General features: G+C 41.7%; 1 protein-coding gene across 4 annotated transcripts in view; it reads right to left on the bottom strand.

Annotated features, from left to right (window-relative positions):
• PLD5 (phospholipase D family member 5) overlaps window positions 1-24,065 on the bottom strand; it is a 109,427-nt gene that overhangs the window by 52,296 nt on the left and 33,066 nt on the right. Inside the window, exons 1-2 of one of the 4 annotated variants that reach the window (XM_081905825.1) lie at window positions 17,983-18,085; window positions 6,330-6,466 (exon numbers count right to left, since the gene is read on the bottom strand). In XM_081905825.1, coding sequence (XP_081761951.1) covers window positions 6,330-6,466; window positions 17,983-17,985 — 140 coding nt within the window. In that variant the 5' untranslated portion in view covers window positions 17,986-18,085. Of the gene's footprint in view, window positions 1-6,322; window positions 6,467-17,982; window positions 18,086-24,065 lie in introns of those variants that run through there. The other 3 variants (XM_081905824.1, XM_081905826.1, XM_081905827.1) reach the window with 3 other exon arrangements.

Genomic DNA, 24,065 nt, shown 5'->3' with positions numbered 1-24,065 from the left:
TAGGCAGATATCTTTCCCAACCATGCTACTAAGACACTTTCTGTTGGCGAGAACAAGGACAAAATTGCGACATTATACATGCACACAAATGCTCTGTTGCTGAGCTATGTGGTTAACCTGCAAGAATTTTCTCAAGAAAATCACAGTCAACATTACTGTAGAAGCAAGGAACCTCAGGGATTAATTTATCTGTCATCCAACTTAACAATGCCTTTGGAATAGGGAATCAAGTTATCAAGTCTGTTTGTATGGATATTTCATCTGTAAGTGTTAGCAAAATACCAGCATTGAGTTTAAGCTAAGTGCAATTTGTCCTTCACATTTACCATAATATAAATGGGCACAGATGCTATTTTTTAAGTTGAACATTCAAACTTTGAAGTGATAGCATATTTAAAGCAGCATTTGTTTTTATACCTGCATGCAATTATACATGGTCATGAGTCCTCAGGGTGCATTTAAATATACCATTAATGCTGACATATTACACCATAATGGACGCTTTCATGTCACTTTTGTTTCAGTCCCATGCTTTTACTGATTTAAGACTTTAAAGTCGGGAAAGGAGCAGGGAAGCAATAGCTTGGGAGGGAGAGGTGTGGGCATACGTTTAAGAGCAATATTAGGGAATACAAGTGAGAGAAGAGGGAACAGCAGTGCTTATTTTCTTTCAGTTCAGCCTCAATGGAAAAGAACACTATGGAAAGTTCCCATGGAATTGGGAAGCCCTTGTACATTTGGAGGATGTACACTGGTACCCTTGTGAAAAATGAAAATAGAATTTTAAATATTTTAAGGTTTGACAAGGGGCACATGTATTAAATGTACGTGTGAGGGGGTGGAGTGGTGGGTGATCCACTTGCACTAGCCAGAGCAGAAGGCTGGAGAGATGTGTTTATTTCTCTTTGGCCTGGTAAGTCTTGATTTTATTTTATTTTTAAACCTGCTTTGAAACCAATGGGTATAAATTACCCATGCCAGCTCTAGGTTTGCCTAGGTAATAGGCCTGGTGTTGGGGCCTCTTGGGGGAATGGGTGGTGGGGCTTCGGATCTAATGGATGCATGTCCTCCTTTGCTCCGCCTCTATAATACTTAACCCAAGCTGCAGTTAGCAGAAAAAACACAGGCACTACTAGATCTACACCTGTAGAGTTTTCTGTGGGCATAGCAGGTTATGGCAGATAAGTTCCTTCAGGGCTCATCTGCATCATCCCAACCCTCTCCAGCCAGGAGATCTGGCAGCTAGCATTATTATTATAGGATGTGTACACAGAAGGTCTTTTTCACCCCCTGGCACCTGCAGAGCTGAAGAGGGAAATCCCTGCCTGAAACCCTGGAGAGACGTTTTCTGTTAGGGAAGGCAATGTTGAGTTAAATGGACCCAATGAACTGATTTGGTATAGCTTCTTATGCTCACCCACCCCCAAAATATAATAACTGTAAAGCAACCAAAGAAATAACATATGAGGATTATTGCTCTCTCCTGGACTGTTTGGCATTTCGAAACTGTACGTTCCAGCTGTATGTGTGAAGCTTCATGTTCACCAGGGAATTATCACTTTACTGTTGTCTGCACAAAATTGTTTTAATAAACATTATTATTTCCCTGCACAAAGAGTGTAAAGATGGGCAATGGATTATTGCTGAAGGTTTCCAGGGAGAAAAGTGAAGACATGTTCATGAGTAAAACTCTGAGCCAGGACTTCCGGGTTGACGCGATCGGCTAATGGCGGATTCCCTCCGAGCTCCGGAGGGAATCGGCTCTGCTGAGGACGGGTCTCACCGTGCCGGCGACGCGGGGACCCTCAGAAACCACAGGCGCGGAAGCCTGTGGACTTGGTGACTCGGTGGGCACCTTAAGCGCCCTCCTTGACAGTCGAAGAGCCTTTTTAAAGGCTGCGGAGAAGGTACGAGGAGTGGCGTGGTGCTGAGAGTAGACCGCTACCTCAGCGGAGCGAAGCCGCATGCCATTGCCGGAGAGCGTCAACTTTTTTCCCGACAATTGGACTGGAAACAAATGCCCCGTAAGTAGAACGAAATTCGGATTTTAGAAGAAATTAATATCCTTAATCTGGAACGAACGGGGGGGCTGTGCTAAAGGGAAGTCCGCACCCCCCCTTTTATGTAGACAATTGGAAGTAAGGAACGAAAACCTAAGATCGGACTAAAAAATCTTTTTGTGCCTTTTTGGACTGACAAGAGATTCCATTAATTTGTGAGAATAAGTTTTTATCTTTTTATTTCAAAGCTGTGCTGGAGGGAAGAGGTGTTTTTTGAAAGTTTTTATGAACCCCCCCCCCCCTCCGGGACCCTGGAGTGTCCTGTATCAACTTTGCACGAAAGAACGGGAGTTTGACAGCTGTCAACTGAGCTGTCAAACGGCTGGATCAAGATAAGAACTGTATCTTTATATCTCCCTGACACAGAGGTGTTACATTTAACTAGAAGGGACTGGAAATAAAGTAACAACAAGTAACAATAAAGTAAAGGACTGTTGGTGGGGAACTTTGAAAAATGGAAATCCCCCTAGGGGAAACCAGTGATATTACAATGGTTGCAGAAGGAAAACTACTAGCAGAAATAGAAAGAACTCTTTTTCTCGTGGGAACTTTACAAGAGCAAGAGATGGTAATGGAAAAGCAGCTTATGACCTTGATCTCTAAAACAAGCAACCCTGCTGATGGAAGTGAGGACTCGACCTTGAAAGATTTTACAACGGAACCAGAAAAAACATCTTTGGAGCTGGTGGAAAAGGAGTCTGGCGGGAAAAAAGTGCAGGAATATGAACTTGTGCAGCCAGGGAACAGAGAATTCTTTTGGATTACAAGTTACAAGAGAAGAAAAGCAAAGGAGAAAGTCCATGGACACTATGGAGTTAAAGTTAAAGGAATAAAGAAATACAACTGGGACTTCCTCCTTTTTTCTGGCCTTGCTGACTGTGATCTGGGGGAACCTTTGGTAGAACCCTGGCAGCAAACCCGATTGGAATATGATTGGAGAGAAGGTGAAGAGACTGTGTTTGACATCCCTCGAGACTTGGAGACTTACAAGAAGGACTACCAACAGAACAGGCAGAGAGAGACCCAAAGGGACTTAAAAGCCTCTGATGTGAGAAATCCAGGCTAAGAGTTCTACAAGAGGACAGTGATCTGGGAAGGGACAGATACCAGGGCAGGGAGGAAGGGGGGGAAAATCTCACTTCATCTTATGATTTTTGGGTTTTATAATTTTAATCTAGATTCTAATATGAAAAAGTGGAAATTTATGGTATAAGAACCTGGATCGATCTTAGAAAATGGATTTAATGTATATAAGAGAAATAGATAATTAAATTGGGCCTAACAAAGGGAATTAAGTTTAAGTATAACAAGAATAGGTTTAAGGAGTGAAACAAGAACTTGCTGAATTATACAGGAGAATTGGGATGCATGGGGGGGGTGGGGGGAAGTCAGGGAAAGAGGGTTATGAAAGAAACTATTTGTGTTTCTTTTTTCTCTTTTTTTCTCTTTTTTGTTTTGTGTTGTTATAAAAATTTGAAAACTCAATAAAAATTTTAATAAAAAAAAAACTCTGAGCCAACTGTACTATACACCACAGGTTAGACAAAAAAGAGTAAATTTTATATTTGAAAAAGAACAGGAGCAAGAACCTTCATAAGCTGTCAGGTCAGTGAAACTTGTGCTGCAGAACACATTAAAACATTTTACCTTGCATGAACAATGGCAGAAAGGAGAAAAGCAACTCACTTGGTTTTATATTTTTAACGCTGTCACCTTGATCTGGAAACAGTCTGTAGAAGAACATTATGGAAGCAGGAACATGCAAAAGCCACGTGAGTGGAGAAAAAATAAACCCTACACCCAGCACACCATCAGTGGCACAGAAAGCTACAGAGGATGCAGTTTTTGAGCCTGCTAAATGCATACAGATTTGTGACTGTGTAGAGATCTCTGGACCCAATCAGTTGTTAGATTAGGAAGAAGAAGCATGGCAGTGATAAGACACACTGGGTGTTCCTTTTCCTCTTAGTAAATAATCAGGAGTTTCCAACAGAACTAGTTCTTTATGTGCTAAAACATGTAGTTAAATACAAATCTGCAATCAGATTTTAAAAAAAAATCACAGATTTATAAGAAAGTAGGACAGAATGGACTTATTGAACAAGCCACATGTGAAATTGACATGGACTAGGAATGGACAACAAAGGTCCGTATATGGTTTTCCCAGTAGTGATGTATGGAAGTGAGAGCTGGACCATAAAGAAGGCTGATCACAGAAGAATTGATGCTTTTGAATTATGGTGCTGGAGGAGACTCTTGAGAGTCCCATGGACTGCAAGAAGATCAAACCTATCCATTCTTAAGGAAATGAGCCCTGAGTGCTCACTGGAAGGACAGATCGTGAAGCTGAGGCTCCAATACTTTGGCCACCTCATGAGAAGAGAAAACTCCCTGGAAAAGACCCTGATGTTGGGAAAGATGGAGGGCACAAGGAGAAGGGGACTACAGAGGACGAGATGGTTCGATAGTGTTCTCGAAGCTACCAGCATGAGTTTGACCAAACTGAGGGGGGCAGTGGAAGACAGAAATACCTGGAGTGCTCTGGTCCATGGGGTCACGAAGAGTCGGACACGACTAAACGACAAACCAACAAAAGGAATGGACTGCTCCATCTGTACTGGGAGCAACAGCTATATAGATTGTATTAGTCCCTCAGGTCACTGTGCCTGGCTTCGCTGAAAAAAAAGTAATTCTTTCAACAGCAGAGCAATGTGCTTGGTAATATGCTGCTCAGGGATCCACCACACTTCCATGTGCCCTTAGGTTTTCCCCTGGAAAAGCCCACAGTTTAGTGCTGAATTGGAACAACAGCAATTAGGAGTTCCACAGATTGCCATTTGTTCTGATACAGCACTAAAGAGCGGGTTTTCTAGGGGAAAGCGGCAGGGCAAATGCAGAGATGCTCAGATCTGTGCTTTCTAGGCACAGGACAAGCAGAAATATGGATGAGCCCTCAGAGAGCAGTCAAGTTGCTGCATTTTGCACCAGCTGCAGTTTCTGGATCAAACTCAAGGCAGCCCCACATAGAGTGCATTGAAGTAATCCAATCTGGAGGTTACAAGAGCATGGACAACAGCAGTCAGGCTGTTCTGAACCAGAGTAAGCCATAGCTGTCAGACAACTAAAGTGGCAAAGGCACTCCTAACTGCCTAGGCCCCCTGGGCCTCCAGTGACAAAGATGAATCCAGAATCACATCTAGACAATGAACCTACTCCTTCAGGGGGAGTACAACCTTCCTTCAAAGTAGACAACTGACCAAATATCTGGACTCAGGACCAGCCCACTCACAGTACCTCCATCTTGCCAGGATCCAAGCCCACTGTTGTGTCTAGGTAACCATCCAGGGCTTGCACAACCTCTGCTAATTTAGATGCCACTGAGAATGTTTCAGTGGGTTTCCAAAGGGTCTAAAACTCCCTCGCCTTCAGTAAATGCCAACATATACAATACAAAAAAAGCTTCAATCAACAGCTGCTTGAAGATGCAATGTAGGCAAAGAAGTAGGCCACCATGCACTAGGCACCATTGTGTGGCCTCACTCATGTGCTCACACATGTGTGCATCCCCATGAGCAATATGGAGCTTTCAGCAACAAGGAGGACCACTGTGGTACAGCCCCTGCTAATACATGTGTGTTCTGAATCCACCCCACTTGGCCACTTGTCTTTGAAGACAGACACTAAAGGAATTTTCACCTACAAGGCTTAAATAACCTTTGGTATTTTTTTCTAGAGTTATTTATGTGAATGTGTATTTAATAATTAGGTGGAACATATATTTCTGTAATATGAATGTGAAATCTGGTCTAAGATTACCAGACAGCACCCTTTTCCCAGGGACAGTCCCCGGATTTACAAATCAGTCCCCTGACAAAATTCATCTATTTAGTAGGAAGTTGAAAAGTGTCCCCAGATTCATTGAAAAAAATCTGGTAACCTTAATCTGGTCAGACTGTAGACAATATGCACCAGCTGACACTTAAGGTGGTGTATGAAAATGCCCTCCATCAACATAAAAAAGACTTAAATGGCTTGTGGGTTGGGCTGTCAGGTGAGAGACATTTTGGCAGTAAGTATGTCATTCTGATTGTTGCAAACATTTTGCCAGCACAGCACGATACAGTGCTATCTATTCACTTCGCCTTTCCCCCTGTGAAAACAGTCAAAGAATGCTCATACTCTACTTATAACCTTGTAACGTTTTAATTTTCCCTCGCATATTAATATTGCTGCCACCCCAAAAGAGAAGTTTTGTTTGTTACCTCTTACCGACAGTTATTTCGACAGTTCTTTTCTGAAAGACCATCCTCATCTTCTCCAACAATATCCACAGCTGAAAATATCAGTGCAACGAGAATTGCAAAGCAGCAAACCAGTGCAAAGATCACAATGCATTTTTGCTGGGACTGAAAGAGATTAAAATGGAAATAATAAAAATGCTGGGAAGTGAAGTAATAATATCACAATTGTTATAAAAGCCTTTATGTAATAAATGTAGGCATAACCATTTTATTGATTTTTTTTTTCCAAAATGCAATTGGTTTGATCAAGGAGGTTTCACAAAACTAATAAAACACAACGAAGTAGTGTCATAAGCCTGACAGAAACATTTACATCCCCTCCCTTCTCTTTTTGTCTCAATACAATTGTATTAAAATATCTTCTGCATAGATTACTGGGAGTATTTTTTATTAAGCATCGCATACACTAAAGTATGATATGGAACAAAGCTTTTTTTAAATAAAACTTTTCAATCATCCCAAATCTCAGGTGAAAATTGAATCACTGGTACCAAGGTGTGAGCGGAGCGCACAAAAGAATACCTTGAAACTGAAAGATGAGCCCTATGATAAAAATCCTGTCTATAAAAATAATTTTAAGTATGCAAGAAGAATAAATAATAGAGCATAGGATGCTCACAGGGAGGTGACAAAAAATCATTCTCATGCCAACCTCTCTTACCTTATGGGAGCATCACACTAGATAATGTGGTTGTCACACAACAAGCTCCATTGCTTGTTCAAAAATAAAGGACAAGTTTACATAAAGTACCGTGAGAAGTGTATACTTCTTTCCATAAAGAAAAAGAAGGAAAAACAGGGGCTACCGATAATTAACAACTCAATCCAGATGGATCAGGCATAACTGCAGACATAAACTAGATGTGCATCCAAGTGCATGTCCGTATGAACAATTGAGGGTAGGTACATCACTGTTGACAGTGACACACACACACACACACACACACACTCAGCCTCTGAAGTCTTATCTTTAACTTGTGTTTCTTCATCTTCAGCCTACCTCATGGCTATTTAAAGATTATTTGCATAATCCTGCAACAAGTTCATGCAATTCAAAAAATATATTGGACTGCTGTATTTCCTGTTAAAAATGAACTATCATGAATTAACAACAGAAGCTCAAGCACAATATTTTAATATATTAGGGGCAAATAGAGGCCATAAAAATCAATGAAATTTTGTACTTTATTTTTACAGATGAATTCACCCACTGTACAGAGGTATTATGTATTACACTTGAAACGGGGTCAGTGTTATGTTCTTGTTAAAGAGAGACAAAAACATGCTCTGCCAACTTCCTGACTGAATTACTACAATCTGAGAATTAAATAATGTAGAAATCAAAATTCCTTAGCCCGGAATAATTATTGCAGATATCCGCTTTAGCTACTTCTTATTCCTTCAAATGGCACTATCCTGACACAAAGAAACTAGTACTGGTGCTGCAATAGAGTGTTGATAGCAAGACAATTAAAGTAACTAACTGTCAAGTTCAGACGTTTCCCATCTATATATCCCCAGAGTGGATAGCTCTTCCTTCATATAGGTGGGACACTGCCCACTATAAAGCCCCCTGCCCAAGTTATAACCAAGTCTAAGGAGGACCAGAACAACCACAAAACAATGCCACCAGCCCCTAACTCGGCCAGCAGCTCCAGAAGGATACAATGGCCGATGGTATCAAAAGCCACTGGGAGGTTGAGGAAAATTAACAGGGACACATTTCCTTTGCTTCTCTCCCAACAGAGGTCATCATACAATGTGGGAACTTATATAATTAACTACAAAGTTCCTTATTCAAGCACTGCCTAGATCCAAACCTGCTCAACTTCAGCAAAATAACAGGTTCATACACCTTTGGACTATAGCTGGGGACCTCCCTATGGCTGCACAGGTGAAAGGTAAGCCTTTATTAAGTAAAATATAAAACTGATTCCATGATCCTGAAAGGCAAAAGCCAATAGGAATTATATGGAAATTTGTACAAAGGTAATGACAGTATAAACTGAACATCTTCTACTACTACTAAACAAATAAACAAAAAAAGCAATTTAAGTTGGATGTGTTCAGTTGTAGATTCATGCAAGCTTTCTTTCCCAATTAGTACCCACCAAGATGCATTTATATTCTAGCCCTGTGAGCCCTCATGTATTAAGTTAACAGGACAGCTTATATTTGAACATACTGGGGTCATGGTTCAGGATTGAGGGATATCATTGTTTCTCTGGATAATCTTTCATGGAAATTACTGGGCTTTAAAAGTTTCTCCTTTTTTTGGCAGATTTTGTGTAGTACCAAAAATATGGAAAAAAGAAACAACTGAAGAAGAACAAAAAAAATTCAAACACTATAAATACTTTTTTATGCTTACTAATAAACTAGATGTTATAATTTCTTAAGAACATAAGGGCAAGCCTCAAACATCACAGTCATAAGAGTTAGAGAGAGAAATCGAGCACTGAAAGAAAGAGGAAACTTGTGTGATGCTGCTTAAAGCTGCATGCTGGAAAAATACTAACAGAAACCCACAAATTAAAAATACGTAAATTTTTAAGACAGACTATTTTGCTATTGATAAGTCCAATTTATTATTTATAAACCCTTGTGGTCAACTGACCATTACTGCATCCTCCTGATAAATATCTTATTCCATCTTTCCATATCAGCACAAAGCAGAAATGTCCTTCTAAGGATACTTGCTGATGAGATTACAAGAATTATTTTAATTGCACACCTTCCATCTGAAAAAATTACTGACTGGTATGGCAGATGGGCACTATAAAAAGTATCTGCTTCTGATTTTTAAAAAAATCGTTTCAGCATCAAACATGCTAATTGCACTTTTTCAAAGCAACAAATGAGACATCTGGAAATCTGGAAATAGTTGCACATTGTTTGCATTAAAGTCAATGGATGGTTATTGCAGAGAAGTTGGTAAAATGTGGGCTGGACAAAGGAATTGAGGGGATGCTCATCAAATCTGCAGATGACACCAAACTGGGAGGGGTAGCCAATGCCGCTGAAGACAGAATCAGGATTCAAGATGTCCTTAACAGATGGGAGAACTGGGCCCAAACTAATAAAATGAATTTCAACAGGGACAAATGTAAGGTTTACACTTAGGCAAGAATAACCAGATTCACAAATGTAAGATGGGGGACACCTGGAATACCTGTAGGACATGTAAAAAGGATCTAGGGATCTAGTAGACCACAGGCTTAACATGAGTCAACAGTGTGATGCAACTGTATCAACATAAGTATAATGTCCAAGTCAAGGGAAGTAATAGTACCACTCTGTTCTGCCTTGGTCAGACAACACCTGGAATACTGTGGCCAGTTCTGGGTGCCACAATTTAAGAAGGATGTTGACAAACTGGAACATAGGCAAAGGAGGCTGACCAAGATGATAAAGGTTCTGGAAACCAAGCCTTATGATGAACTGTTGAAGGAGCTGGGTATATTTATCCTGGAAAAGAGGAGACTGAGAAGAGCTGTGATAGCATCAAGCTTGTTTTCTCCTGCTCCAGAAGGGAGGACCCGAACCAATGGATTAAAGTTACAAGAAAGGAGATCCCAACTAAATATCAGGAAGAACTTTCTGACAGTAAGAGCTGTTTGACAGTGGAGGTTGTGGACTCTCCTTCTTTGGAGGTTTTTAAGCAGAAGTTAGATGGCTAACTGTCATGGATGCTTTAGTCGAGATTCCTGCATTGGACAAGATGATTCTCAAGGTCCCTTCCAACTTTACAATTCTATGATTCTATGAAAAGCAATATAAAAAAGAGACAGCAACAGAAATCAGCACAACGAACTTATAATCATGCTCATAAATAAGGGATAGTGAACTTGTGGCCTTCCATTTATTGTTAGACTACAATCAACCTTAACTATTGGCTGGGGTGATGCGAGCTGTAGTCCAAAACATCTGGAGGGCCCTAGATTCTCCAGAAGTTACACAGGAATTTAACAGGCTCTGACCCAGACTCTCAATAGTGATAGGAGAAGAAGACAGATCCGAGCCTTCAAAGATGACTTAAGTGGGAAGGCAGGGTCATAAAGGAGACAGCAGTCCTTTGTATTGTTTTCAGTGTGCTAGACTGTATGTTGGGAGATATATAATCTTATTTTTTATGCCTCTGAAAAGGATCACAGTAAGTCATTAAATTACTCTTTTTGAAAAATAAAGGTGATCTACAGAAAATGCAGACATTCCATTAGCTTACAAAAAGACAGTCTGTGCAGTTGCCATAAATAGTATTGCAGTTAGTCTCATTCCACATTGCATCCATTAGCAATCTTTTAACCTTTAATCTCCCGTCTATTTCCACTTTATTTTAAGAACATTAACTGGCATACCAAGCATGACCAGTGTTCCTTTTAGCTACGTATCTTCTCCTAAAGTGACCAATACCATTTGCTCTAAATGGCTTCTTAAAAGATATCATAAAGTAGCTAGAGTAATTTATTTAAAATATTTCTGCATAGCAAGGACACAGATCAATATTAGGGGGGCTAAAATGTAGTATTTGCACATTATATAAGATCCCAATTTGAACCTTGTAACCTCTGTTTAAGGGAAAACCAGTACTGCTCTTAACCTCCTAGATGTTTCAAGACCTTGCTGCTGATCAGGGTTGAAACCTGTTGGGTGGACAATTGGTCCGGATGCAATATAAGGGATCTCTATATAGTTTAAGTATGCAGACATCATGCTGCCAAACTGAACATGAATGCTTCTAAATACAATCCTACCATCCCAGTGACAGTCTGAATATGTGCTCTTTAGTGGAAATCTTTATACCAAACAGCTGCTTAAAAACGGTGTCAACATTTTCTTGTTCTGGCATCTGCTCTTCAGTAGACAAGCACATCACTCAGCTCAATGAAACTATATTAGCCATACTATACTGCATTAGCCTTATCTAGAATGGAAGCTGAGCACAGAAATCATCTGCGTCGAGCCACTAACCACAGCTAAATCTGCAACAGCTGTGTTAGCAAACTCCTGAGCATACCTGGTGGGTTCCTTTTCTCTTTGCTGGCTGCTGCTAAAGAGAGAGCAGTCATGTTGCAGTGCTCCGTGTGTGTTTATATGTAAATAAAGTATATTAGCTGAAATGCTGAGTTGCTGAGGTCTGTTATGCAAACTGCGAACACTCTGTGGATCCCTAAGTGTGCCAGTGTCTGTTAGTATTGGTCACTGTGATGTTTGGGCAGAAGTATGAGTATGAGATGAGCTTGGTACAAACTCACTGGCGGATCCAATCTGATACACCCACCATTCCTTTTGCACCATGATGACCTTGCTGCTGCCTCTTCCCCCCCACCTTCTCCATCATGACATGCAGCAGTGACACAGACAACCAGAGGTCAGGTGAGTGCCTCCATCTCACCATCCACAACAGGATCCCCTTCAGGGTGTTACAAAGTCTGCCCAAACTGAAGACAAATAGACCCAGGTGCTATTTTTGTGGGGAGAGTAAACGGGATTCACTTTCCTCCATGATCCCTTATGGGAGAGTGGAATTTGTCTCTTTCTTAACTTAAAAGACATGGAAGACTGGTGTTTATTCTTGCTTGCACAGTTTTTAAAATTTTGCAACTTTACACCAAACTTCATTTCTGCTGTTGTTTATCTCCTACAATAGGCCTTTACAGGTTTAAAACAAGGCTGGCAATAGGAAGCTGTCTTAGAATGCTGCCTGTGGAATTCTGAAGATCTCTGGCATAGTTTTGTTTTTTGTTATATCTGACCAATGTAGATAGGATTTTTTTAAAAAAACAAACATAAACTACATCTTTAACTTTTTTAAAAAATCATCTGCTGCAGTGCTTTAACAACAACAAAAATCCAGGCAACCTTTTGGATAGCTTCACTTTTTGCAAAGCCTAGTGGTCTAGAAAAAAACCCCTGAAATATACAGTACTGTAAAGGAACTATATCACTGAAAAGGACAGAAATAGAATTACACAAGGTTTCGGAGGAGGAGGGAAATTTTACTCAGTGGGAAGTTATTGAGATTGCACTTTCACTTGGGAGGGGGAGACCCCCGAATCCCCCAGTTTGCCTGTTATTCCATTCATATAGAGAGCCAATACACACCCTAAAGGTAAAGGTAAAGGTACCCCTGCCCATATGGGTCAGTTGTGACCGACTCTGGGGTTGCGTGCTCATCTCGCTTAAGAGGCCGGGAGCCAGCACTGTCCGCAGACACTTCCGTGTCATGTGGCCAGCATGACGAAGATGCTCTGGCGAGCCAGCACCAGCACAGGGCACGGAAACGCCGTTTACCTTCCCGCTATAAAGTGGTACCTATTTATCTACTTGCACTTAGGGGTGCTTTCGAACTGCTAGGTGGGCAGGAGCTGGGACCAAACGATGGGAGCTCACCCCGCCGCGGGGATTCGAACCGCCGACCATACGATCGGCAAGTCCTAGGCACTGAGGTTTTACCCACAGCGCCACCCGCGTCCCAATACACACCCTAGTATATACCTAAAAGAAACACGGATCAGCAGCTAGCCCCCCCACACACATGTTACACTGGTTGTGAAAAAAAATCAAGGAAATTTCCACAGCATGAAAGGTGTCTGCCATTTCAAGGAAAACATCTTTGTCATGTTAGCATGCTCGGTGCACCTCTATCTATTGCTATTTCTATAATAAATTATAGGGTTGAGGGTGTAGAATTTAGTGCTGAAGTAAACTGCTTTTGAAGTGCTACCAGAGTTTAGTTAAGATAAATTTATCTCCTAACACTTCAAGCAGGACACTGATATAAAACTAAAATTAGATCAGCACTCGGGCAACTATCAACTGAGGTCTTCACTAACTGCAGCATGAAGGAGTCACTACCTTCCAATACACTATTGAAACAATATGGGCATTGTTTATGGTTGGTAGTTAAAACAGTGTGCGTGTGTATGAGAAGAGCCATGCTGCATGGGCCTAAAAATCTAATCCAGCACCCTACAGTAACAAACCAACTGCATATGAAGAGCCCACAAACACGTAAGGGCAATAGGCTTCTCCTGTTGTTACCTAGTAACTAGTATTCAAACTCTTAAACAGAGGTTTGGTGGCCATCTGTCATGGATGCTTTAGCTGAGATTCCTGCATTGCAGGGGGTTGGACTAGATGACCCTTGGAACCCCTTCCAGCTCTACAATTCTATGATTCTGTGACTTACAGTCCTGAACCTGGAAGCTGCATATAGCCATCGTGACTAGCATCCACTGATATTGCCCCATGACTAAATAAAGTACAATATCTTGAAGTATGTTATGTGTGGCTTGTTGTCAGATGAACTAGCATCAGAGTTAAAAATGACTATAAGCCCCGTATCTGAATTACATTGTGGATTATGACATGGTAAGTTCTTATATTTTTAATATAGAGGAAGCTTGTTAATTTGTCATTCTAATTGTTTTGTTGTATTTTTCATATAAATTGCCCTGGGAATTTGATTGAAGGGTTGGGTCGAGGGTATATAAAAGTAAAATAAAACTAGCTCTGTTTCTCTCACACACAACATTGAGAAACCTTCCTTTCAGCCTTTAGAATTAACATCCTCTATATACAACAATTCTGAGCGTGTGGCCTTGAGATTATTGTACTCAATGCTTTTATCTGCCTTCGATCTTGTTCTTCCCTAAGCTCTGTTGTTGTTTTTTCTTGCCCACCAAGAACAAGAGTTAAGAGGATCCCCTCTCAGGCTATGTGTTGGTTACCATAGCAACTCCCTATATTCTCAGTCTTCAGAATACTACAGTACAAGTTTGGTTCCTATAACAACATTATAAAGGCAATAAAAATGAATCTGAATCTCAGGTAACTTGAGACTGAAGTAACAAATGCTACAGGAGATTTGGTATTTGGAGAAATGCCACTTTGAGGAACAGAGTTTCAAAACATAAAAGAAACATCTTTCCAGAACAGCAGTGTAGAAAAGCTCCTGGAGTGTTTTAGGCCAGAATATTTTATCTGTCTGGTAGCAATAGCAAATAAGAAAGGCAACTGGACTATTTCTTAAGTTACTTGTGAAACCTAAAAAATCTGATGAATGTTCCTTTTCTGCTTAACACAAACACTTTACCAAGAATAAATCCCAGGTCATATATTTTAATTGTTTTCCTTTAATTCATGGTATTTCAGTCTGTCCCAATAATTAAGAATAATAATTTAGATATTGCTTAAACACAGAAAGAACGTATACACATCCAAAGGAAACTCAGTCTCATGCTTCCTGCCCTGCCCATCCTCTCTCACCTATGCACACATGGATGGGAATCACTTGCTTCTGGTGCAATCTCATACTGCTTATTATTGTAGATCTTTCCCATCAAGTTCCACAAAGTGCAACACAAGGAAACCTACGGTATACTCCATGGGTAGGCAAACTAAGGGTGAGGGGCTGGATCCAGCCCAATTGCCTTCTAAATCCGGCCTGCGGACGGTCCAGGAATCAGCGTGTTTTTACATGAGTAGAATGTGTCCTTTTATTTAAAATGTGTCTCTGGGTTATTTGTGGGGCACAGGAATTCGTTCATTCCCCCCCCAATATAGTCCGGCCCCCCACAAGGTCTGAGGGACAGTGGACCAGCCCCCTGCTGAAAACGTTTGCTGACCCCTGCTATACTCCATATTCATTTGGCCATTCATTGCAAACACCACGTCTTGTTGGATGCCACCTTGAATAAGCAATAGTAGCCACTTGATTTAGTTTGAGATACGAAAAGAGTGAGTTGGGAAAGCCTCTATCATTTGAAAGCTTCAAATATTCCATAGTACTCTCTCACAATCATGTATTTTATTCCTGGTATTATGTGTTATCTTCAACACATGAAGTTTCAGATCCAATGAATAAATGTAGAAGAGATGCTTTATTAACAAGCAAACACCCATCTATGTACAGTATCCATCAACTGAACTTAACCTTCTCTAACGGAAGAAGCTTACGGACCAGCTTGCTTTAAAGAGTCTATTCATCTGACAAAGATACAACAATGTATATCAACATGTTGTGTGTGTACAAAGGGGGCTGCGCAACAGGGGAGAGGAAGAGACAAGGAAACGGCAGTGATCTGTGTACAAGGGAGAGTTGAGAAAAGGGGAAGAGTGGAGGGGAAAAGTGAGTGAAGGTGAACACGAGAATGCAAAACGGGGGGTTACAAAAAAGAGGGAGTAGGAGGCATGGGGCTGGGTTTGAAGATGAAAGCAGGAGCATAGACAGATCTGAAGAAGAGGAAATGATAGTGGCTTTATAACTGGGCATATGGCAAAAAGGGTGCAACGGCTGGACAGAGGAAGATGCAGGAAGTTACTATGGGGGTGGTTTTTGTGCAAGGTGGAGGTTGCACAAAAAGAGGTGGGGGAGAATGGACATAGTCGTGAAAGGAAAAACAGGAGTGCAAAGTTGTGCTGCAAGAACAGAACAGATAAGTGGCTTCAGAAATGGGGTTGGGAAAGTGAAAAATGAACTCTGTAGCTGCATGGGGTAGGAAGGGGAAGTTCTAAGGGGTTAATATGCGGTTAATGGCAGTGAGTTGGTGAGCAGAGAGAATGGGGATGCAGCCTCTAGTTATTTTATATTTTGACAGAAACTAAATATTGATTTAGTGCCATAGTACTGTATTTGATATGATAAATCTTTCAAAAAAAAACCACACAACAAATGCTGTCTTGAATGTTGCCCATGCCCTACACTTTCCATCACTTGACATGGGTTGCAATCCTATACATGTCTATTCAGAAGTATAGGATTCTGGTGTGTTGGGTATGAACGTTTGTACAGTGGTACCTCAGGTTACATACACTTCAGGTTACAGACTCCGCTAACCCAGAAATATTACCTCGGGATAAGAACTTTGCTTCAGAATGAGAACAGAAATCATGCTCCAGCGGTGCGGTGGCAGCAGGAGGCCCCATTAGCTAAAGTGGTGCTTCAGGTTAAGAACAGTTTCAGGTTAAGAACGGACCTCCAGAACGAATTAAGTTCTTAACCCGAGGTACCACTGTATATCTTTGGACAAGTATCCATAAAAATAGATATTAATTCAAAGAAGACGTAAGCTTCATTGAGTTCAATGAGGCTTTCTCTCAGGCAAGTGTTATAGGCTTGGAGTCTTGAGGTCACAGTTCACTTTAGCTTAGCTTAAAAATCATTTCACTTCAACTTTACGCTCAACATTTATTTTAACATTACTGGTTGATCTTAGCACAACACTTAGTACAATGACCAAGTACAATATTTTTGGGAAAGCACTACTGTAAAACATTCTAATCTCACTGTGTTAGGGTCTACTATGCAAGCAGAAAATTTAAATCCTTCAAGAAAGATAGGATTCTTAAACATTCAAAGCAGGCTTTATTCACTTCGAGTAAACAGTCAGAAGGGCTTAGCTTCTGCCAAAACAACATGTTGGCATTCCAACAGCTTTTTTATTATCTGTTTCCCTTCTTCTACTACATCCACTCTTAAATCCAGCCATACCTTGACAAATGCCAGCTAATTTATTCGGCACTGCATTCCTGGAATCTACTGAAACCACACCTGGAATTATGTGTATAAGTGTCTGCACACATGCACTTGCATCAGAGGCAAAAAAATCTTTAAGATATTTATTTTATCTGGTGGTTTGCTTGATACATCCTGCACATTTAAAAAACATGCCACATATTTTCTTCTTTCATTTAAATGACAAAGAGAATAATATATTGTCAGCTGTCCAATAAGCACATTTTAGTGCTTTCTGCTAAATGTTTGTGCTTTGTATTTCTTCTGCCTTGGTGCTCTTACTATTTCATGATCATATTTTATTCAAATAAATTTTTAAAATAAAGGGTTAAATTTTCATACGGAAGACTGCCTTCATTGCATATTTAATGAAGAAATCCTGTGTTTTCCTATTCCAGTTAGGGTGGATCCAAAAGCTTACAATGAAGGCAATGCAATTTTCTTTCTCCTGCCCCTAGTAATTATTTTACACCAAAGAGTCTAAAGATTTGTTTTGAAAGAAAACAGGCAAGCATTTCTTGCAGTGTGGAAGATACTTTTACTGCTCTGGGGTTTGGGGGTTTTGTTTGTTTGTTTGCCAATTTTAAAAACATTTACACACCCTAAGCTGCATTTGTCTACTTACTGGAATACTTCGCTTTATGGTTTAACATATTACAAATGGCAAGAATACAAAATTCATCCACTCAAAGTCATATGAAGGTAGCAAAATCAATAGATGCCATTAAGCCACGAGAAATAAATCTACACCAGCGCTGTTCTTGGAACACTTGTTTTATTTACATCCGAATCTACCAAATTATACCTGACTATGTTACTGAGAACACCTACACACCTGCTCTTCTGAATCAAGATTCCTTTTAAACAGCAATCTTCTCATTAGAAAGGCTTTTGTTAAACTGTATATTATCAGTGCCAGAGATATTTGTCACCAACTTGCCTTCCCCCTCCAATAGCATATTGATAGTGATACTGTTAGCCACTTGCAGCTTGGTTTAAATAACTGCACTCTGCTGTTTTCACTAGCAAGTTCTATACATCATATCCCTGTCTAGCTTGTAATATTTTTTCTTAGGCTGCTAAAAACCAAATCGCTTCTTACCATTCTGATCCAGTAGAGTCGAGCAGTGCTAAAGGAACTGTGGCTGTAGTGCTGCTTAGAGGAGCCAGCGGAGGCTTTAGAGGAACAGAGTGCTTTATGTGTGGAAAACGCATCACCACCTATTATATTTCAGTCATTCAATTGCTAGCCTTGATGTTTTGGAAATCATCAGCCAATCCAGGCAAGGAAAAGGGAGGGCTTGGAATGTTCATATAGCATAGTTTTGTGCAGTTCGAAGAGGAAGAAGATACATCTTATTTGCATTTTTATTCACTGTGTGTAGAGAATGACTCCCTATTCTTTATTCAAAAGCAATTCACACATAGTTTTTAAGCTTCTTCAGTGGGTTGATTGAAAGCATGTATTATGCAGAATGGCACCGTGCCAGATGACACAAAGGTTTGCCACGCTACCCAAATCCTAACTTGCAGTGCTCAGTGGATCCAAACTTGATATTCTCCTAAATCCCCAGGGCCTCTAACTAAGACAGAAAATGTGTTGGCAATCAAAATGTGCATCTACGTGCTACCAATTGGTTATTATTTTTTTCTTGCACTATGCTTCTATTTAAAATAAAATAAAAAATTCACCTGACAAATGCTAGCAATTAGATGACTCAGAAACTTAAGGGAATAAAAAACGACCCTGTATACCAAATAATTATCTGCTTTTGCTATGAGACAGTGTACTAACTGGTCAAAAGCCAAATGGCTTTGTGACAAACCATGTTTCTTCTTTGGAAATCTCAGAGTCAGTTGGGTGCCTGACATTGTCTGCTCTGATGCAAGAGAAGGCTGGGTGGGAAACAATAACCTTGTGCTACAAGGAAGTATAAAGAATGAATTGTTCTTTTAAAAAAATGAACAAACTCCAGGGAAGCAAGCAGACTTTTGCCCTTTTAACACAACCATGCCCAAGTATGCTGAATGTACAACAGGCAGCAGGACTGTGATCACTCTACATGGGCCCTGTGCACTTGGGCTCAGCTATGTAAGATGCAACACAACATTGTGATGTCCACATACATAAAGCCTAACATATATATCTCAAAGCATACTGCCCATATTAGGGTAAGGATAGTAAGTTATCAGACCTAAGCACTTGGGGCTCTAACTGCAGGGACATCACTACACATTAAATTCAGTGCACATGGGTGTGACAGGCACAGATTTGCACAAGTGGGCAAAGTCTTCTGCTATTCCATATAAGTGCACCCCAATGAACTAAAAGGGCTATATTTTCAAAATAGCCAAGCCAAGGCACTAAACCTCAGAGGAGTCATAGAAAAATAAGCTCATAGTCAAGAATTCTATATTTTTCAATGAAACCCAAATGTTTGAACTTCTTATTGTCACATATTCATTAAGTGATGCTGATGCAAGCTGTTTGGACTGGAGCAATTACGGAACTGGATTGACGTCCACACCTTGATGTAATATTTCCCAGTGGACGTTGGTCCATTAGAGGAATCAGGGTCCAGTTGCTCAGCCCTGCTTGGACTCTTCCCTTTTCCCACCAATCCTGTCTATTGAGGCTAGGAGGGTCGAATAAGCAAACTGAGGTCCAAGATCCTGTCTGAAATAAGACATTGGCTTGGGGAAGTCTATTGTTCTTTTGGATTCTCTGGTTAGAGCTTAAAAAGCCTACATAGAAGGAAGTTGGAAACTTTGATCCTAGGCAAGCTTGCTCCTTGTTTTAAAGTCCAAGCATATGTGAGTGGAGACCCAGGGGTGGGGGTGGGGTTGGAAGCCTGCCACTCCATTTAAAAGGCAATATAAGAGCTCAGTAAGGGTTACATTAGACACAGGGTGTGGGTGGCTTTAAAACAGAATTAGACAAATTTATGGAGGATAAGGATATTAATGGCTACTAGCCATGATGGAGCAAGTCTTCAACCTCCACTGTCAGAGAGAGGATACCTCTGAACACCAATTGCTGGGAGGTGCAGGTAGGCAGCGTGCTGTTGCGCCCAGACCCTGTTTGCAGGCTTCCCATGGGCATCTGGCAGAGCATTGAGAACAGGATACTGGTCTGGATGAGACCAGCGACTCTTCTTATGTTCTTAAGAGGGCATAAAAGTGAATGAGCTGGAGGCAGGGGCAGGGGCAGCCTGGTTAATTTCGCTGTCTCCCCCCCCCCCCCCAAGAGAAGTAACTATGACAGAAGGAATTCCCTTCCAAAACAACGCAAAACAGTTTTCAGTTAAGTGCTAATTATTTGTACAACTGCAAAGCTTAAGTGTCCACAGAATCTTTGCAAGGGAAGAGGATGGGAAGAAAGCCAGAACAACTTGGCTATGCCTTGGGGGCCTATTTGCACCTCTGGAATCTTTTTGGCTTCCAAAAAGCGCCACTATGTCCAGGGTCCACCAGCTGCCACTGGGACCCAGTCTCTGAGCGTACGTTGCTTTTTGTTTTTTAAAAAAGTAAGTTTCTAGCCCTCAAGGCCAGCTCAGAACTTCATGGCCACCATAACAACCATGGCTTGTCTCTAACATCAATGGTACACAACTGACATAAAAATAAAGCATTTTGTACCCCACCCTTGTCTTTCTTGCTCTGGCCCTGCCAGAAGGGCAGGAAAGCCCACATCTTCCTTCTCTTGCTGCTAAGGACAAGCACTGCCAGAGAGGATTTCCAGGAAACAGGAATAGCATTTGCAACAATACCAGCAAGGAAAATTCAGAAGTGAGCAAGATGGTGCTTTTGCACAGGAACAAGTGCAAGCTCAGCTCTCATGTGCTGTGGCCATTCATGTCTGCTGTCACGTAACCCAGTTTGATGGTGGCTGGCCTCCACATAAGGAACCTGCAATGCTCCCATTTAAAAGTGCAGTTGCTACTCTGGGTCCTAGCAGGGAGGAGTGCAGCCAAGTGATTGAGCAAGCAGGTAGTCATCACATTCTAGAGTCAGGTGGCTGAATCACCCCACGATCTTCATGGTCTTCCAGTTGTTGGGTTCCCAGGGCTTGCCTGGACAGATGTGCTCAGCATGTGGGCAGCAAGGAGCTGATGTGGCGGCAGCATCTTCCCTGTTGGAGTCCTGGAGGGAGGGCAGACAGTGGGCCCCTTAGATGCCATCTGGCCCCTCTCTAGCATCAGGCCTTCCTATATTGGCCTGCCCAGGTAATAAGATCAATAGGAAAGCTCTCCTGATCATCCTGTTGATGACAAGCACATTTTGTGGAGACCCAGGTCTTTTCAGTGGTGTTGTCTCAGCTATGGAACTCCCTTCCCTACGTTCTGCCTAGCCCTGTAAATGTTTTGTTTTTTTTTTTGTCAGCTGAAAACCCATTTATTCACCTGGACTTTTGTGGGAGTCAAATAGGATATGCTGTGAGTTATGAAATGGAGCTGCTGTCTGTTGTGTATAGATATTTTTGATGCATATTAATAATAGAATCATAGAATAGCAGAGTTGGAAGGGACAACAAGGATCATCTAGTCCAACCCCCTGCAACGCAGGAATCTTTTGCCCAACATGGGGCTCAAACCCACAACCCTGAGGTTAAGAGTCTCCTACTCTACCAACTGAGCTATCCTTCATTTAACAATTTGCTGCTTTATTGGAGATTGGCCTTTTTTCTGTAACATGTCCTGGGATGATAGTAGGATGCACAGTGGAAAATAAATTATAATGACAGATGAATGAATAAACAAATCAACAAACAGAATTCTCTCCATAATTTACCACCTCCATTTAGAGCAGAACTGAAACTAATCTAGCTAGTACTGTAACTTTATACCATTGTTTCCAAGTTACAGAACTGCATCTGAATCTTCATCAAAGATTTGGGAGGACTTAAGCACCTGTGGGTTAAAGCCTCAGCGCCTAGGACTTGCCGATCGAAAGGTCGGCGGTTCGAATCCCTGCGGCGGGGTGCGCTCCCGCTGCTCGGTCCCAGCGCCTGCCAACCTAGCAGTTCGAAAGCACCTCCGGGTGCAAGTAGATAAATAGGGACCGCTTACCAGCGGGAAGGTAAAATGGCGTTTCCGTGTGCGGCTCTGGCTCGCCAGATGCAGCTTTGTCACGCTGGCCACGTGACCCGGAAGTGTCTCCGGACAGCGCTGGCCCCTGGCCTCTTAAGTGAGATGGGCGCACAACCCCAGAGTCTGTCAAGACTGGCCCGTACGGGCAGGGGTACCTTTACCTTTACCTTTAAGCACTAGGTACTGAGCTGTTTCGCCGAAGAATTGATGCTTTTGAATTATGGTGCTGGAGGAGACTCTTGAGAGTCTCATGGACTGCAAGAAGATCAAACCTCTCCATACTGAAGGAAATCAACCCTGAGTGCTCACTGGAAGGACAGATTGTGAAGCTGAGGCTCCAGTACTTTGGCCACCTCATGAGAAGAGAAGACTCCCTGGAGAAGACCCTGATGTTGGGAAAGATGGAGGGCACAAGGAGAAGGGGACGGCAGAGGACGAGATGGTTGGATAGTGTTTTCGAGGTTACCAGCATGAGTTTGACCAAACTGCGGGAGGCAGTGGAGGACAGAGGTGCCTGGCGTTCTCTGGTCCATGGGGTCACGAAGAGTCGGACACGACTAAACGACTAAACAACAACAACAACTGAGCTGTTTTGTTGACCCCACCATTACATTCATGTGCATTTCTTCTGGGGCCATTCGCAACCATAATAGAAGACGCTTGCTTTTTGTCCAGGTAGGTGTTCTGCAGGACAGCACTGGAATAAATGAAAGTGCCCTTGCCTTTATTAAGCAACTGGGCAAGATCGCAAATAATTTCATCATTGATAGCAAAGCTGTTCTTACCACTAAAGACAAGTGGGTGTTAGTGCAAATCCTAAAAGTATCATGTTAATCTAGTTTGATCCTCAGTTGAAGATTCTAATTAAATTTTATGGAAAGAGATATATCCTGCAATATAAAACTGAAGGTTCTGTCTCTCTAAAAAGATAGACAAAAACTTTCCCTGCAGAATCAAATAAATCCATGGAAAGCAGAAGCCAGGGGACTCTGCATACTCCTAGTTTAGGAAGTACAAACAGGCCTCTCTTCCAAGGCTTAACTGAAGTGGTTGGGAGCTCTGGTGCAGTTCTCAAAATAGGGTCTCCCCCCAGTAAGAGATTCATGAAATAAGGTATTCTGGGCATGTACAGTTCCATATTTTAAAGTCATTTCCCATTGTTTTTGCTCACTTCCTAACTTGGGCCAGTCACCAACTCGCAGACTAACACACCTCACATCTGTTGTATTGGCATCTGTCTGTCTTGTGAGACAAAGGAATGTGCTTCCAGGGGTGAAGTCAAACCGCTTTGGCTGCATCGGTATCATCATCATCATCATCATCATCATCATCATCATCATAATCATCATCATCATCTCAAAACTGCTGCCTCCCATGTTGTTTTTGCTGTGTTAGCAGCACTGAAGTGACCTCTCTGGGGTGCAAGCCTGGAATGCTCAGATTATAAGGCCCTACTCATGGCCTCACTGTTGTAGTCCAAAGGAAAGCATAGCAGCACTGTTGACACCAGTTTGGCTGCAAGAGTTGCCTGAAGAAGGTGTACAAGACACCATCCATCTATCTTAGGGACCCCACTCCAGATTTGTGTAGGGTTTACTCCTTTACTTCTCCCAAAGATGTCCCACAAGGCACCATCCTCGGGGTTTACTCCTGCAGTTTTTCTCACAAATGAGTATAGTCACAAGACTCTGGGGATTTAGGATCAGAGCTTTCCTTCTCCTAGATGGGCTACCTTCTCAGGTTGATGAGCCCCATGTGCCCCTAGTTTCCCTCTACAAGCATGTACAATAACTGCCTTCTTGACTGTTGGATGGGTCTGCTCAGTCTGCCAGAGCCTGCCTTTGCATGCAGGAAGTCCCTAACTCACTGAGGCTTTGAGACCCATTGGCTACCCTCGTCTGGCCAGTAAAAGCCATTTCCAGACGCATGGCCACTTTCACATGCTGACAGCTTCTAGGAATCACAGGGACAGCTGAGTGCAGGGTGAGGAACAAAGGTGGACAAACTACCCAAGTAGGAAGAGAACATGCCCCACCACCAGAGGTATTTCCTTTCCACCAACACTACGTACACCACATATTGTGAATATATAGAA

The sequence above is a fragment of the Podarcis melisellensis genome (genome assembly GCF_964234715.1).
Source record: "Podarcis melisellensis genome assembly, chromosome: 3".
NCBI classification, from domain to species: domain Eukaryota; kingdom Metazoa; phylum Chordata; class Lepidosauria; order Squamata; family Lacertidae; genus Podarcis; species Podarcis melisellensis.
This window is presented reverse-complemented; position numbering and strand designations above follow the sequence as displayed.